The 15,943-nt window shown below is 55.0% G+C and overlaps 6 protein-coding genes across 6 annotated transcripts; 3 read left to right on the top strand and 3 right to left on the bottom strand.

Moving 5' to 3' along the window:
* The first annotated feature begins 3,637 nt into the window (after positions 1-3,637).
* On the top strand, positions 3,638-6,283 carry LY79DRAFT_559115 (patatin-like phospholipase). Its single transcript, XM_060558227.1, has one exon. It carries the CDS (start codon positions 3,812-3,814, stop codon positions 5,972-5,974), a length of 2,163 nt encoding a protein of 720 aa, XP_060412267.1. The 5' UTR covers positions 3,638-3,811; the 3' UTR covers positions 5,975-6,283.
* Positions 6,103-6,884, top strand: LY79DRAFT_274027 (uncharacterized protein). Its single transcript, XM_060552048.1, has one exon. The coding sequence runs from the start codon at positions 6,231-6,233 to the stop codon at positions 6,834-6,836; it is 606 nt and encodes a 201-aa protein (XP_060412266.1). The 5' UTR covers positions 6,103-6,230; the 3' UTR covers positions 6,837-6,884.
* Positions 6,885-7,766: 882 nt separating this feature from the next.
* Positions 7,767-9,037, bottom strand: LY79DRAFT_274037 (uncharacterized protein). The gene has a single exon (XM_060552049.1). It carries the CDS (start codon positions 8,710-8,712, stop codon positions 8,080-8,082), a length of 633 nt encoding a protein of 210 aa, XP_060412265.1. The 5' UTR covers positions 8,713-9,037; the 3' UTR covers positions 7,767-8,079.
* LY79DRAFT_559112 (uncharacterized protein) lies at positions 8,761-10,133 on the bottom strand. The gene is made up of 4 exons (XM_060558226.1): positions 9,512-10,133; positions 9,320-9,488; positions 8,906-9,239; positions 8,761-8,781 (listed from the first exon to the last, which is right to left on the bottom strand). Exons 1-3 carry the CDS (start codon positions 9,825-9,827, stop codon positions 9,224-9,226), a joined length of 501 nt encoding a protein of 166 aa, XP_060412264.1. The 5' UTR covers positions 9,828-10,133; the 3' UTR covers positions 8,761-8,781; positions 8,906-9,223.
* Positions 10,134-11,417, top strand: LY79DRAFT_559111 (AhpC/TSA family protein). Its single transcript, XM_060558225.1, has 2 exons — positions 10,134-10,286; positions 10,406-11,417. Exons 1-2 carry the CDS (start codon positions 10,264-10,266, stop codon positions 11,067-11,069), a joined length of 687 nt encoding a protein of 228 aa, XP_060412263.1. The 5' UTR covers positions 10,134-10,263; the 3' UTR covers positions 11,070-11,417.
* Positions 11,418-11,894: 477 nt separating this feature from the next.
* Positions 11,895-12,878, bottom strand: LY79DRAFT_274140 (uncharacterized protein). The gene has a single exon (XM_060552050.1). The coding sequence runs from the start codon at positions 12,647-12,649 to the stop codon at positions 12,062-12,064; it is 588 nt and encodes a 195-aa protein (XP_060412262.1). The 5' UTR covers positions 12,650-12,878; the 3' UTR covers positions 11,895-12,061.
* Positions 12,879-15,943: the final 3,065 nt, after the last annotated feature.

Here is a 15,943-nt window from a genome sequence, read left to right as displayed (position 1 = left end):
TCTGGCTGCCATAACTAGTGATGAGTGAAGGGCACGGCGAGCAGTGCGAGTTCCCACAAGTAGGTGTACGTCAAACGATTCGAAAAGGAAGTATCCGGTGTGAGACACGACGGTGGAGCCGGAACGGAGCCTGAATCATGGGCAGGATGAAAAGAAGGAAAGGAAAGGAAAGGGTCGTTTCTTGGCCGAGGACGGCCGGAGCCAGATTGATGAGAAAGGGAGAGTGGCCATAGATACTACGATAGGGACGATGAGCTGTCTCACTCGCCGTCTCCCAGCGCAGGTTCTGTGTTACCGTAGGCCAAACGGCGACGTGTAACGGTTGGAGGGTAGTGACAGGCCGGCCGGCCGACCGTTGGAGCGTTTTGGCTGTACGCCTTTTCCGTCGCCGGACAAGGGTTTTTTCTCATCCACCTCGATCAAGGAAAATACACGGCCTAGTGGGCATGAATGACTGCGTGGCGGTCCTATTTGGTACATGGGCACTTGCTTCGAAGATACAAATGAAAACACATGAACAAGTTGAGCTTGCCAGATGGATGCGGCATATACGGTGATAGTATGGATACCGCCTAGTATGGCATGGAGGGGCAATGGCGGGGTAATATCTCCAGATTGTCCTTTGTTAGCAGGCTGTAAGTCCCCATCCCCCATCCCCCATCCCTACCTGACCCCATTTACCTGTCCGTGTCCGAGGACACGGACATGTTGCAGTGCATATGCGCACTCCATTTTAAGGCTCGTGCCACTTCAACGCATGGAGCCTTGAGCGTGCCTGCTTGGTGGTGATGGGTTGGCAGGTATGGGCAGACAAGATGGGCGATGCCCCGGGGCCGAAGAGGCATAGACAGGTAGGCATGAAAGATGAGATTGATGGAGAGTTCAACGGGCGGCCTGTCCCGGGTGCTATCTAGGTCTTGGGAGGGCTGTTGCTCTCCCGGGCTTAGCCGAGTTGTGTGTCGTGTGAGGCGTCAGGGAGAGGGAGGTGAAGCGGAAAGAATGGTATGGCCGGTATACAGGTGACTATTGCAGGATGATGTGAGATGGCAGATGGTGATGGCAGCAGATACTAGGAAAATGGAGTTCCTGCCAAGGCATATACTAGACAGACACAGAGAGGGCGTCAGCTGGGACGGTCGGCGGAAGGCAGCGGATGACAGCTCACCTTGTGCTGAGGAAGGAGGGAAAAGTTCGAAAGGAAGGGGGGGAGTGAGCAAGCGGGTGAGAAGAGAGAGAGTGAGAGAGAGAGAGAGAGAGTGGAGACAAGCATGGTGGGGGGATGGGGAGGGTGTGTCGCGGCAGGGCTTGATTGGGTTGGAAATTGACAATGCAGTGCTTGGTGTTTCCCCAAGATCCCTAAATCCGGGGCGAGCTACTCACAAGTCTGGTCTGGGGAATGTCGGCTTAGGGCAGGTCATTTGGCTTCCTGGCGATCCCGTGCTGCGGCTGCACGGATACGGATACCGGTACATATATGCTCATTAGGTCGGTAGGTGGTTTGCATACACGGCCCCGGCTGTACCTTACCGCACCTATGCAGAACGATACCTATATTGCATAGGCAATATATTCAAATATATATTTATGCACACTGGTATCTAGGCTCAGATTGGTATAGATGGAAGGGGAAGAATAAGACGACGTTCTGGGTGCTGCGGCGTGCGGCGTCTCGTCTGTTGCGGCACGGTGACACGGCTACACAGGCACTGAAGTAGTACATATGCAAGGCGGTCCCTCTTTAGGTCGTAGCGACACAGGCACGTGGACTCAGGGAGGCGGTACGTACTGTTATCTCCCTTCCTCTTATTTTCCATCTCCTTCTCTCCCCCCTACCTACCTTAATGCACTACATTGTAGGTTTCTAGGTAGGTACCTAAGTACCTACCCACCTAGGTAGATGTCTAAAGGTGGGTAGGTATCTATCTAGGTACCTAGGTAGGTAGCCCAGGTGTTGTACAAGTATATGTAGACGTATGCCTCAAATCGGGTCAACGTCGCAACCCACGGGCTCAAGTCTCGGCTCTGCCCTCGACTCAAGAGGGTTCTAGAGTCTGCTGTACGCCGCGTGTGCGTGCGTGTGTATATGTGTGTGTGTGTGTGTGTGTATCTGCCCGTCTCAAAACCACACCCGGGCCAAATACCCGCACTCCTGTGTGGAATAGCAAATTGGGCTTACCGCCCCCCTCCGCCGTATGGACTGCGGAGGCGATCTGTGGGGGAAGCCTGCACTGGAGTCAGCTGGTGGGTGGGGTTATGCATCTGCTTCCCTGTCCGGGGGCGCCTGCGACTGTCATCATCGCCCACTTTTCTTTCCACTATCCATGTTCCATCGAGGCCGGACCATCGACGAGCCTGTATCGTGTGTAGTGCAAATGCCACGACTGCCCAGTATCCATCTTTTGTTGCATCGCCAGCTTGCATCTTTACTTGTACTATCCCTCTACATAAAACCGTTCCTCACTCCTGAGCCTGACCCGGCCTCCTCCCAGTGAACCTAGTTTACCTACCTACCGCTCGAGTCCTCCGATCCGTCGCTTCACCCTTCCAACCACCACATCCTCCACGCCACCTAGCCCAACCATCTCATCCCGCTTGCGCCCGCCTGTTCCTCCTAACCATTCCCGTCCCGTCCTCGCTCGCTGCCGACCACCACGGGGGGGTTTGCTTTGCGTCCTTGGTCTCGATAGAACGTCTCCCGCGACGAAATCCAACACGCACACACCCCTCCCCTCCCCCCCCCCCCCCCACCCCTCTGCCACCAGTTTGTGTGGTCATCTGCGCACCCAACGTCGGGGATCTGCATCACTTCCCTGTCTGCCTTGGCTTCGTGTCACCCAAATCACAACTCCCAAAACACTGCTCTCATCTGACACCTGCAAATCTTCTTTGGCTTGCTTGCTACGATCCCACGTCTTCTACACACGCTTCCTTCGAACAACTGCTGTTCTTCTTTCTTCCAAGACTCGATCCGCAGTCCTCTCTATTCCTCCCTCATCCTTCTCTGCACCTCCCGGGGCGCTATTCTGTCCTTGATCCCGAGTCCGCCGTCGTTGCGACGATACACTGACGCGCGCGCATGCTCTGACCGCCCAGCCTTCATCGACTCCTAACAAAGGCACATGTCAGGCCTGTTGCAGCAGCACCACCACTACCACAACCACAACCACAACCACAACCACAACCATAACCACGACCACGACCACGACGACGCTCCCAAACTGTGATGCGTAACGCACGGCTCCAAAGCTACCTCTCGTTCACCAGCTCCTCCTCCTCCTCCTCCTCCTCATCATCCTCCTCTCCTCGACATTACATCTAGGTTCGACCACGACAGTCTTTACTCCCGCATCGACCTCCTCTTTGCCATCATGAACGACGTCCTCCTCAATTCCGTTCACCCTCTCCCTGCAATCCGTGTCAAGACCTCCTCCACCGTCCCTTCGGCGTCCCTCAAGTCCGTCCGCTCCTCGTCATTCAAGAAGCAACAGCTTCAACAACCACAACCACCTCTTACTACCGCTCTCGACACCATATCCCGTGCCGTAAAAAGCGCCAATAACCTCGTCCTGTCGCTGCGCGATGGACTGACCGAGCTGGAACGAGAGAGCAGGAGAAAAAAAGAAGAACGAAGGCTCGTCCTTGCCGTCCGTATGAAAAATGTATGTCCACCTTTCGTCATGGCTCTGGAGAGCGGGTCCTCTTCGCCCTTGCGCCGTCGTGACACCGCTGACAGGTCGTCTTCACACAGGCCCAGACTAGGAAACAGTGGCAAGACGCTGCTGAAGAACTCGACATTCTCGAAGAAAACGACATGTGGAAACTGGATCCGTACACGGGAGATTACAACCCGGCACTGATCGAGGCGCGGCTGAAGGAACTAGACGATGCCCGCATAAACTGCGACACGCGTGCCATGATGCACCTCGTACGGACCGCCCTCTCTCGAGATCTCGGTGGCATGGAAAACGTCGACTTGTACAGGCACTCCTACGTGGGCACCAAGAACCTCATCGAAAGATATGTCGACTCGGCCATGCAGACTATCGACGCCCTTGTGGAAAAGAGCCAATTCGCGTTGCCCGAGGGCATGGGGCAAAGGGACATACTCGAGAGCGTCTTGCACGCTCGTCAGAGCTTTGGCCGAAGCGCCTTGTTGTTGAGCGGAGGCGGAACACTGGGTATGTCCCATATTGGAGTGCTCAAGGCTCTCTTCGAGGTTAAGCTCTTGCCGCGCATCATATCGGGTGCCTCGGCAGGCTCCATCGTCTCAGCCGTCATTTGCACAAGGACGGACGAAGAAATTCCCCGTCTGGTAAGGGAGTTCCCCTACGGTGACCTGGCCGTCTTCGATGCCGAGGAAAACCCGGACGGTGTCTTTGACCATGTGCGAAGGCTGCTCACCGAGGGAAGCTGGTCCGACATAAAGCACCTGACCCGCGTCATGAGAGGTTTGGTAGGAGACCTTACTTTCCAGGAGGCGTACAACCGAACGCGACGCGTACTAAACATCTGCGTTTCGACCGAATCCATGTACGAGCTCCCGCGCTTACTGAACTACATCACGGCGCCCAACGTCATGATCTGGTCCGCCGTAGCTGCTTCATGCTCCGTTCCGCTTGTCTTCAGCGCCGCCCCCTTGCTGGTAAAGAACCCCGATACCGGCGAGCACATGCCCTGGAACCCGACACCGCAGCGATGGATTGACGGTTCCGTCGACAACGACTTGCCTATGACGAGGCTCGCCGAGATGTTCAACGTAAACCACTTCATCGTCTCTCAGGTAAACCCCCACGTTGTCCCGTTCCTTGCGCGTGACGACCAGCTGGATCCCGACGACACGGCGGCTCGTCGGTTGAGCCTGCCGCACAGCAAGCAAGACCCGGATTGGGTCTACACCCTGACAACTCTCGCCAAGGAGGAGGCCTTGCACCGGTTGCATTTCCTGGCCGAGATTGGGTTTTTCCCGAATCTCGTCACTAAGCTTAGGAGCATTCTCAGCCAGAAGTATTCCGGCGACATCAATATCCTTCCGGAATTCAACGTGCACGATATCCCAAAGATCCTGAGCAACCCCAGCCCTGACTTCATGCTGCGTGCCTGTCTGATGGGCGAGCGTGCAACGTGGCCGAAGCTCAGCCGAATCCGCGACCGTTGCGCTATCGAGCTCGCCCTGGACCGTGCCGTCCATCGTCTGCGTGCTCGCGTTGTCTTCTCCGATAGCCAGGTGGACTTACGGAGGCTCACTACCGGCATCGTCCTGCCGCCGCCCTGGCCCAAGTCATCCGCATCTACGAAGCAGATGTCTAAAGATGCTCCGGCTCTTACTCTGGACTCTGAAGTCGTCAAGAACAGACAGCGCAGGTGTTCTGGTAGTAGTGTGCAACTCATGGCGCACCACCGACGCCTGATGGAGAACGTGCTCACGGACGAGGAAACGGAAGAGGAAGAACGACTGGAGATGCGGGCTCGACATGGCCATGGAAGCGCCTCGCCTGTCGTCGTGCGCAAGCCCCGCCTCAAGAGGGCGGCAAAGAGCCATTACAACGTTTCACTGGTGAAAGGCCCGATGACCAGCCCGATAAACCCGATGCGACTCGAGGCCGTAGAGTTCGACTTTGGGAAGCCCGTGACGCCTCCATTGCAGCGATCACGCCACTCGGAGGGCTCACTGGCTCAAAGCAAAAACCCAACTTACCTAGACATGACACCGGCGAAGGAAGTGGACGTCGCGATGCCGGGGTCCAGAGGAGAGGCAACGTCGCACACGGAGACCTCAGACCTACACTCTTCGGACGGGGACGTGGAGTCGCATACAGAGGATACCTTCTCTGACCCTGACCCGTACGAGCGGGATTGGCTTCACGATGGAGCAAACGAGTTGGAGAAGACTCCCAAAAGCGGCAAGGACTTGCTCGAGGTCTGCAGCCGCGAGCTTGTGCCTGTAGGTGAATCGATGGGTGGACTTTGGGATTGACTCGTAGACGGGAGGGTGAGCTCCTCGGACGAGGAAAAGAATAACGAGAAGGGGAAAGAGCCCGTACAAGATGCAGCCGGGGAAGAAGACGATTTCCTGAGGTCAAATTGGATGAGTTGGGACTAGGACTGTAGCGATTGCCAAAGAGCCTGGAGACAATGGCTGCATGGATGGATTGCATGGACTAAGGGGTGGTTTGGGAGATACACGAGCATCACACGGAGTTTGACCCAGCATTATAACAGAGCATGAGGGAATGGTAGACATGGGGGAGGGGAACTTTGGGCATCGTATAAGAAAATGCAACAACAACCATGGTTTTCGTTTTTCGTGTAGAACCGGCCCTCTTCTTTCGCAGGTCCGTGGTCGTCCTGGGCTGATCAACAACCGACGGATCGGAATTGCGCCGACAGCTTCGCCATGGAACCGGCTGGTAAAGACACAAGGCGCCAGTTGGTCGTCAATACCGCACACCCAAAACAAGATGGTCCTTTTCGCCTCCACACACCCCACCTCGCCGGCCTTTGGCCGCCGCCGCCACCGCCTCTGCCCTCCGCATCGGGTCCGTCCTCAAGGCGGCTCGGCCTGCCCCCAGGGCGCCATGGTGACCTGGTACGTCGAGCTCCGTTCACGTCGTGCGGAATCTGGCAGTTGCCTAGCGGGTGAACTCGGTGTCGACTCTCAACAAAGTTACGTTCATCTTGCAGGCTGGCAACCGGACCGTCTTTGGCAGGGAGCGCAAGGACGCCGAGACATCTCCTATAATGGAGGCGCTCAGTTTCGAGTGGCAAAAGTTGTTGAGTTTCGGGGTGCCAAGAGGCAAAGAGGGGGAGTGGAAGGAGACCGGTTAGCTAGGGGATAGTGCTCTGAGTTGAAGCGGAGTTATCAAAAACGGTTTCCCGTTCTTCTTGCTGTGAACCATACCTCGCAACTGATACAGCTCAATGGAATTCATTCACACTCGGCCCCAACCACGACACTGCCTCAAACAGTGAATAGCTGACATGATGTCAAGTAATATATAAGCCTGGCAGTGAGCTCGGCCTTTGAATCCATTTCTGTGCCCCCATTACACAGATAAAACGTACCAGAATCAACATTGCCATACTAGACTTGATTCTAGGCCCGCTCGACTCTCTCATAACCCCAGACAAACCAACTCAGCAGTCTCAAAAGATGTCCCCAAACGACCCACCATCCCCAAACACTGATCCTCCTACCCCTCCTGCGTCTCCTCGATGAGGGCGACGTTAGAGGAGGCGTCGGCAACCGGAACCCTGATGCTCGTACACCTAGGTAGGTTGCGGAGCTGATGGTCAAAGTAAAACTTGCGCGCATCGATAGGCCGCGTTTGCCTTTAGTATGAGACAATGAAACAGTACCCAGATACTTGGACCTGTGTCCCATTCCTGCCGTGTAAGACCCAGTAACGTCTATACTCAGGTAATTACCCGCAAGACACTCGATAAAAGTCCACATAATCACGTTCCGCCTTATGAATGACAAGACTAGTATGACTTTCGCCTTCCGGCATCCTCGGCTCTACACCGGGACTGTTCACAGACGCCCTCCCTGTCATGGCTAGGATCGCATTGACATCCTCTGCCATAACACTAGCTCCCTCCATTTCAGGATCATTGACCTTGTATCCTTCCCCCCCATGGCCAATTCACGATCTGACACTTGAGGGGGCAGTAGGGGTGGCTCTACCATAAAGAACCAGCCCCCTCCAACATATGAACACCTGCTTTCTCCTCCCTTGAACATGACTGAACAGGATACATTGAAACAAGCTTTGCTCGCGTTCCTCTAACAGAGCACGTGGTTCGTCAACATGGAAATGATACCGAGAGAACGCACCTCCACTTGAAAATAGCAACGCTACAGCCTGTTACGCGACGGAGAGGAATAGGAGGGGAAGGGGGGAGAGAGAAAGACGGAGAGAGAGGGGCGTCCACAATGTCGAGGCGCTCGTGTTTGCCTGCCATTACCATGTCTTTTGTAGAGCAAGGGAGCCATCACTCGCCAAATCGACAAAGTAGGTAGCTTGGATGTCATTGAGACACTTGTTCTGGAATGTTTTCAAAAAGCTTCAAGTGCACGCTTCATCGGCGTATATCGCTCGCATCAGCCTTTGCCGAGGAGGACCATGGTGATTGAACCCCGGTATTCACAAGTCGATTGGCTAGGGATGCCAAAGTGTGAAAAGACTCGGCCGGGGGGACGGGGCACGAAGACGAGTACTCGCCGCGTATCAAAACCTGAGCGGGTGTTAACGGCATAGCATTTTTTTTGTCTTTTCTTTTTTCTTTTCGAGAAGTCCGATCGTGGGAGGGAAGGACCATGACGAAATGGCCACGCAGGAAACGATTGTCATTTGTATGCCCGAGTAGAGCGTAGAGTGCGCCGGCGCTTGGATTGTATTTGCAAGCCAAGCCGAGTGCCGGGAGCCGTTCCTCCATGATTACCAGGGATGGGCGGCCGGCAGTCGGCGTGGGACGGAGGGGATCGGCGGCCAGGTGGGGCGGCGGAACGGTTGTCGGCGATGGCGTGCGAGAGCTACCGGGGCTAGATGGGTCAGCACCACGCTTCATGGATGGTGCGGCCATGGGTTTTGTAGGCAACTGCTGTTCAAATTGCCTCAAGTGATCGTCAATCAATGTTGTCCTCATACCCATGGAGAACATATGACTTCTAAAGAGTACCTGCCAGTCTGACATATGATGCAAAAAGATCATTGAACCCGTATAAGCCAAGTTATGTGAGCGCCCGACATGTAAGTCGGATGGCTATGCAGCAGCAGCAGCCTTATCTATTAGCCAATTATCCAGCTGACTCGACACACTCGAAGTCTGGATCTTGGGGGGGTTCTGAGCTGGGGCTGATATCGCAGTTACCGTATGTGCTCTACTGGGGTACCTACTGACCTACCTAGATAGTATGGATGATGTGAGGGACAGTGTTATACTATGTAGTTCCCCGGAAGGAGAAGTGGATTATTATACTGAAGGAAAGAAAGGGTAGATCACTCGAAGCGGTTAGCAATTAGAAGACATCTTGACTTCTATGCTGCCATTGAACACATATGGAGGGGTAGAATGGATGGCGAGACAGTCACAGCAACATGGACCAGGCATATGATATGCTTGAAGGCAGGAGTGAGTGGTCTTAAAAAGCATTGGTAGCCAGCGGCAGGCAGCCTTACTCAATAGAGAGGTTCAGCTACGAGATTGCATGGTATTGTTGTTTCTATCCAGAAGCCCTTCTACATAATGATGTTGAATATTGGACATGATGCTTGTACTGTGCTTTTCCGACCGTGTTCGAGTATCGTCGTGTACCTACCTGTGCGACCTCAAGGGGGGTTCTCTTTGGGCGAATAGTGCCTTCAATGCGCTACCCAGGCGTCTTCTGTAGGCGGTTTCCCTCCTATGATGTGCCCTGGGCCAAAGATGATGTAATCGAGCACGCCATCGAGCCTTAACCCGAATGGGACATGGAGGGGTAGTGGCACCTGGGAAAAAAAGCCCCTCCAACGCGGGGCAATTGGAGAGAGCTCCCTCCCGCTCGTCTCGTTGGGGAACGACGTGCCAGCATGGAGATACATGACTTCCCGTTGTCGAGGAGATTCTGCCGCCTTCGATTGATTACCAGAGCAGAGGTATGTTCTTGTTGACGCGGCTGCCGCGCTGGACGGCTCTCTATCATTGCACCGTACTAGTACTATGCGGTAGTTGGCAACGCGACCGCCCGTGTTCATCGTGGTTGGTGTTAGTGGAACAAAAAATGAGGACGGGCGGCCGCCGCCTTGGATCAAGCAATGATAGAGCTCATAAGATACCACAACCATCATGCCAGAGAAGCAAATGAGGCTACCTGCCACTTCACAAAGTCAAACCCAAAGAAGGACAGATCGCGAATCCAAGATGGAGCTGATGTGGGAAAAGGACCCCTACTGCACCGAGACCCGAGGAAAAGAATTTGAAAGGGACACAACCAAGGAGGGGTGGTAGGCTGGTAGGGGGACAACGAGGTACGAAGGTACGGCCCGACCTTGTCTTCCACTTTGCAGTAGCTACCTACCTACTACTAGGTAGTGCCTGAGGCGTGGCCTCGGGCTATTTATTACACGTCGAGTCCCGCGCCTTGTTCTCGTCCTGCCACCAGCTCTCTCCCCTCTCTCTTCATCTCCCTAATTAATATTGCTGTTCCCATCCCACGTACCATCGCCAATTTGCCATATACGCCACTCTATTATCTCTTCTGCACCTCTTCACATCATAGACATAATGGCTGACCAGCGTCCCGCCCCGTAAGTTACGACTCCTACTCCGCGTTACCCCGCCGTCGCTGTCAACATGGACCGTCTCCGCCGATGCCGCCATGCCGTCCCAGCACGTCCGAAGCAAAGCTGACTTGCCTCTTCTACAGCCTCCGTCTCGGCACCGTTGCCCCCAACTTCAAGGCCGAGACCACGAACGGCCCCATTGACTTCCACGAGTTCATTGGCGACAACTGGGTCGTCTTCTTCTCCCACCCGGAGGACTACACTCCCGTCTGTACCACCGAGCTCGGCGCCTTCGCCAAGCTCGAGCCCGAGTTCTCCAAGCGCGGCGTCAAGCTCATCGGTTTGTCCGCCAACACCCTCGGCAGCCACGAGGGCTGGATCAAGGACATTGACGAGGTCACGGGCTCCAAGGTCTCCTTCCCCATCATCGCCGACAAGGAGCGCAAGGTCGCCTACGCCTACGACATGCTCGACTACCAGGACACCACCAACGTCGACGAGAAGGGCATCGCCTTCACCATCCGCTCCGTCTTCATCATTGACCCCAAGAAGACCATCCGCACCATCCTCTCCTACCCGGCCTCCACCGGCCGCAACTCTGCCGAAGTCCTCCGCATCGTCGACTCGCTTCAGACTGGCGACAAGCACAAGATCACCACCCCCATCAACTGGGTCCCCGGTGACGACGTCATCGTCCACCCCTCCATCAAGACCGAACAGGCCAAGGAGATCTTCCCCGAGGTCCGCATTGTCAAGCCCTACCTGCGCTTCACCCCTTTACCCAAGGACAAGGCCACCGTCGCGTAAGTGGCCGCGCTTGGAACGAGGTGTGGGGGCATTTTGTTGCATGAAAAGGTTCTCCAGGCACATTACTGGGAGGAGCCGGGTCTGCATGAACCGCAGGCCGAGGTTGAGGTTGGCGGATAAACCCGAAAAGAAAGTCGAAAGAGGGCCAATGTTCTCCAGGCGTAGGAGACTACTTACGGAGGCAAAGCTTTTCCTCTGAATACCCCGCGTAGCACTCACTGGCACTGGTAGTTAGCACGGCCTATGTGACGCATTAACCGGATAACGTATGCGTCCAAGCAGCAGCGCCTTGGCCTTTATCATATAGAACGTATGAAATAATGAGAAATGTCACAAGTATTCCATGTCTCTTCTATGGCGCGCACTCGGTGACGCTAGGCACATCCTCTCCGGTTATCTATCGCGCACGTTCCCCGTCGCGGACAACGCTTCCGGCTCGCCGGTCCTTCTCATCGGGCGGAACACCTAACAGGTTTATCGCCGTACAAGAACAAAAGAAGGAGATTGAGACAGCTAGATAAACTCGAACACTTACCGATACCTACTGTTGTATCGCTACGAGGTTCGGTTATTTGAAGACTGGCGTTTTGCCGGGTGGTGTCTGGAGATAGAGCCATACGAATGCGTTGCACACGCACGCACAGTACACTCCGTGCCATGCCTTACATAGGCCGCGGACAAGCGGAGGCCGCCACCACCACTCTCTCAGGGAAGCTTTCCAAGGGGCCTGCTGCTTGGCTCTCTCCTCTCCTTTCCCCAGCTCGACGGGTGGCGATCCCTTCTACTGTCGGCACACCCTGAACATGACTCGGCCGAACAGACGCGGAGTAGACCGGAGGAGACAGTCGGTCTCTTTTATTCTCAGACGGCTACGTCGACCATAACGCCCCAGCGTCGGCATAGCGTCCTTCAGCTAGAGTGAACCTGTCCGTTGACCAAGGAGCCTCCCAGGCTTTTTTCTTTCTTTTTTTCTTCTTCTTTGATTTCCCCCTCTATCTTTTCCGAGCAAGTGCTTGCTGGGAAGCCTCGGGCCGAAAACAGGCACGACCCCGGCGCGACACGAGGCAGAGTCTCCAGGGAGGAAGAAAGTGAGGCTGGAACGATTCCAGAACCAGGGGACAGCTGGGGAAGCGTGAAACGTGGGCTCCTACCAAAGATGACAAGTCGGCCGGGCTCCCACGTTTTTGGGCGTCTCTTGCATCTTGCACGGGGGGGCGAGGGGCCAGCGTCCGCAACCTGCGGCGTTCCAGGCCCCCCCCCCCCTCCAAAGTCGTCCTGGGTCGGGTCGGCAGAATGCCTGTCCCGAGATTGCTAGCCTGAGACATGACATGACAGGGCAAGCGGCGTTTGTTTCCGACGACGGCGAGTGGCGTATCTGTACCGCGGCCCGGGTAACCTGCGGAGGACCGCTGGGCGTAATTGGAAGTTGGCTGGCTCCTTGTCACAGCACCCGGGGTTTGGTATGTACCGGTAGAATACATAGTGTACGAATACAGGACGGCGGGCAAGGGTGATGTGGACAACAGGCCCGGAGGAGCGGTGCCGACAAGGACTAGGTCAGGGGGACAGCCTCCCAGCATGATACACTACATAGTACTGCGTGTTGCTCTGCCCGGTAAACGTATCTGTACACCATCTCGCTCTCATGAAGGAGATCGAGAGGACTCGCAGCCGAAATTGACTTCCTATAGTACGCTAGTGTACCGAGTTCGCCGGAAAGTATCTACCATGCCTTACTAGTAGAGACCGCCTCCCCTCTGTTTCGCTACATGGGTGAGAGACGGCGTATGCCTTGAATGTGGGATATTGGATGTTGGAGGTTGGCGAATTAACCACACACACGCACACACCCCTACATACACACACACCCGCTCGTAGATTACACGACTGGTGTCACCGATGAACCTGCCTACCCTACTGTGTGCGTGTGCCGCGTGTTCTGCAGGGAAACTACCTAGGTAGATGGGTGCCTAGTGCGATGGAGAGGAGCGAAGGGAGGGGTGGTCCTTTATGCAGCTCGATCGTCTGATCTTTCTCTCCTAGCCGCCGGATTCCGATTGATGGTATGGTGGTGCATGGTCCGGCCAGCGGGAGGAGGGACACGCAGGGCCTCTTCCAGGGGATCGGGTTCTTTGGTTGGTACGGATATTTGGACAACAAAAAAACACCGAGTCCTTGCACAAAGTACTACGTAAGAGAGCAAAGCAAAAGAAAGGATTCCCCGGCCCAGATGGATGGATATGAGTTGGTTTCTCAGTTACTGGTGGTCTGGTGGGACAGATTATAGGGGGAGCGGGCGTCGTGGAGAGAGCGAGGGCTCCGTAATTTACCGCGGCTTCTTTTCTTCTTCTCTGGTTATTCCCTCGTTCGCAGAAGAGGCTTATGCACAATCTTAATAGCAGCACATGGCCGATGTACATTGGACAGATGGGTACCACCCTCCCCCACTTGTTTGCTTACATAAGTACGTTCCCAGCCACCATGCTTCTTCATGCTCAGTCGACGTTTGAGTTTTTTTCTTTTTAGTGGTTTTTATTTTGTTTTCTTTCTCGTGTTCTTTTCCTTACTCCCATTTGTCCGACTTCACAAACTTTGTTATTGTCTTGGCAAGAAATCTATCTGACACTACCTCACCGAGCTACTCGGAGAGAGAGAGAGAGAGAGAGAGAGAGAGAGACGGAGGGACCGCCATTTACACATTTGATGAGAGATGGGCGGGATTTGGAAGAGAGAGACGGAACAGGGTAAGGCGAGCTCAGCCCTCACCTGGGCTGACTAGAGGCGCGAAACTCGACAAGGTATCTGACCGACTACCTGCCGTAGGTACCTACTATGTAGGTACCTATCGTACCTGGTGAAACGTATGGCATCTCATCCTCCTCGGCCTTCACATATCCCTATTCCCTTTTGGGGTTTTTCTTTCCTTTCCCCCTCCTTCGAATACAAGTCTCAGTAAACTATCCGTAGCTTCCAAAGGAATTCAGTCAGTCAGTCAGTCAGTCAGTCAGTAGTCAGTCAGCGTATCCGCACGATTGCGGAGTACAGGGCGTTCCTCGCGCCCGCAACGCCAAATGCCGACACCTGGTCCGACTGGGTGGTGCCGTTAAATAAACGAAACGCCACAACACTTGGGGGGGGGGGGGTACTACAGAGTACCCAATATATAGAGAGCATGTACTTCATGAGCACCTGCCTACCTATCTACCTACCTACCTACCTAGATAAGTAAGTACATACGTGCATGCCATGGAGAGCTGATGGGTAGGTACGTCACGCAACGTACATTGACTGGACTGAGCCTATGTACTGTGTACCTTACGCCCAGCACGGCAGCCAATCGTCAGTCCGTCCACAAAGTTCATACGGAGTCTCCATAGGGAGTTTACCCACCCCACTCCACTCTATTCCCTCCCACCTTCGCTCCGTCTACTCTGTCCTCTCGCTTGCTTGTTGCCGTGCCTATGCGTAGCCACAACGTGCCAGGTATGTTGTGCCACCGCCTATTCTCTGCACCTAAGTCGGTTATCTACCTGACTCTGCAGGCTGCAGGCTGCAAGACAAATATGTATTGAAACGCTCATCGTTGACTACTCCTACCTACGAACAGGTGCTGTACGGATCGGATACAACCACAGAAGACCTGTTCCTGCTTCGTTTCGTTTCATAGCGCATCACATTGCATTGTCTGGCGCGCGCTTTTCTCTGCATCTCCCCTATAGGCTTTACTTTACTACTACCCAAGTACGGTACGGTACGGTACGGTACGGTACGCACAGGCTGTGGGGGAACGTCCATCTTATCCTCTCCTTCGCCTTCGCCCTCGCCCATACTTTCTCCCACCTTCATCCTCACCTCCCAACTCGCATACGTATCGTGGTATCCCACCACTAATACACATCACACCACCAAACCCGCGCGCATCGCATGGTCCGTCACCGTCACAGCGCATCCCATCACTCGCATCTCATCACTCGCATTCCCTTGCCGCCATCTACACAGCACTGTCTTCGACCGAATAATATCAACCCTTTCCCCCCCCCTCCCCCCCCCCCTACTCCTCCTCTATGCGGAGCTTGCGGTCCAGTACTGTACCTTACAGACCCGCCCTCTTTCTCCCCTCGTCTCGTCCCAACCCACTTCTTCCCTTGCGTCCGCTTCGGAGCTCGACCTGCTTTTCAATTCCTTGTCCGACTGGTCTGTGCGCCTAAACCAAATAACCCCCCCCCCCCCCCCCTTTTCCCAGTGTGCTGCAAAGAGGAAAACCCAAGACACACCCACGCCTTTTCAGCCTCGACACATTCTCCCAAAGGAGCAGGCATCTGGAAATTAACGACTGCAACCTTGCTGGTGGTCTCCGGCCGCTGCCGTCGCCGCCACTCAAGCCTCAAGGGCATTCTGGGTCCCAGGTCACACCCCCATCGTCATCAGACTTGGACTCCATACTGCGACTGCGAGGATCCCTTTTCGAACTTTGCCTTGTCTCCGCCCACAACCACGACTTGCCAGGTACATACCCTACCCGTACCCTGCCGACCCAACCCTCAATTGATGGTCGCCGCACCTGAGTCGTCTCCAAGACCGCTGTCGCCTTCGCTGTCTGTCTCCATCGTTGTCGTTGCTGTTGTCGTCCACGTCGCCGCCGTCGTCGTCCACTTCGCCGTCTATCCGCCTTTTCAGCCCGCCTGTCGCCTACGCATACCCTTGGCTAGCATAAGTCTCGTCTTTGCTTCGCCTCTACTTTACTCAACTCTACTCGGCCTTGACCCGTCCGATTCCCTGCCCCATCCCTGGCCGCCCTAGGTGCGTATTGCTCACAGCTTCTTCTTTAGTCGTTGCTGTTCTCTTTCCTCACCCCCTCCTCCTGTCCCCATCCA

The sequence above is a fragment of the Colletotrichum navitas genome (assembly GCF_030913465.1).
Source record: "Colletotrichum navitas strain CBS 125086 chromosome Unknown LY79scaffold_46, whole genome shotgun sequence".
Classification (NCBI taxonomy): domain Eukaryota; kingdom Fungi; phylum Ascomycota; class Sordariomycetes; order Glomerellales; family Glomerellaceae; genus Colletotrichum; species Colletotrichum navitas.
Note: the sequence above shows the minus strand (reverse complement) of the source record. Positions and strands in the feature narration are given on the sequence as shown.

Coding starts and splice junctions, on each gene's coding strand:
- LY79DRAFT_559115 (XM_060558227.1), top strand. CDS start 3,812: ATGTGGAAACTGGATCCGTACACGGGAGATTACAACCCGGCACTGATC.
- LY79DRAFT_274027 (XM_060552048.1), top strand. CDS start 6,231: ATGGTAGACATGGGGGAGGGGAACTTTGGGCATCGTATAAGAAAATGC.
- LY79DRAFT_274037 (XM_060552049.1), bottom strand. CDS start 8,712: ATGATCTTTTTGCATCATATGTCAGACTGGCAGGTACTCTTTAGAAGT.
- LY79DRAFT_559112 (XM_060558226.1), bottom strand. CDS start 9,827: ATGATGGTTGTGGTATCTTATGAGCTCTATCATTGCTTGATCCAAGGC.
- LY79DRAFT_559111 (XM_060558225.1), top strand. CDS start 10,264: ATGGCTGACCAGCGTCCCGCCCC. Junction 10,287..10,405: donor GCTGACCAGCGTCCCGCCCC/GTAAGTTACGAC, acceptor CCTCTTCTACAG/CCTCCGTCTCGGCACCGTTG.
- LY79DRAFT_274140 (XM_060552050.1), bottom strand. CDS start 12,649: ATGCTGGGAGGCTGTCCCCCTGACCTAGTCCTTGTCGGCACCGCTCCT.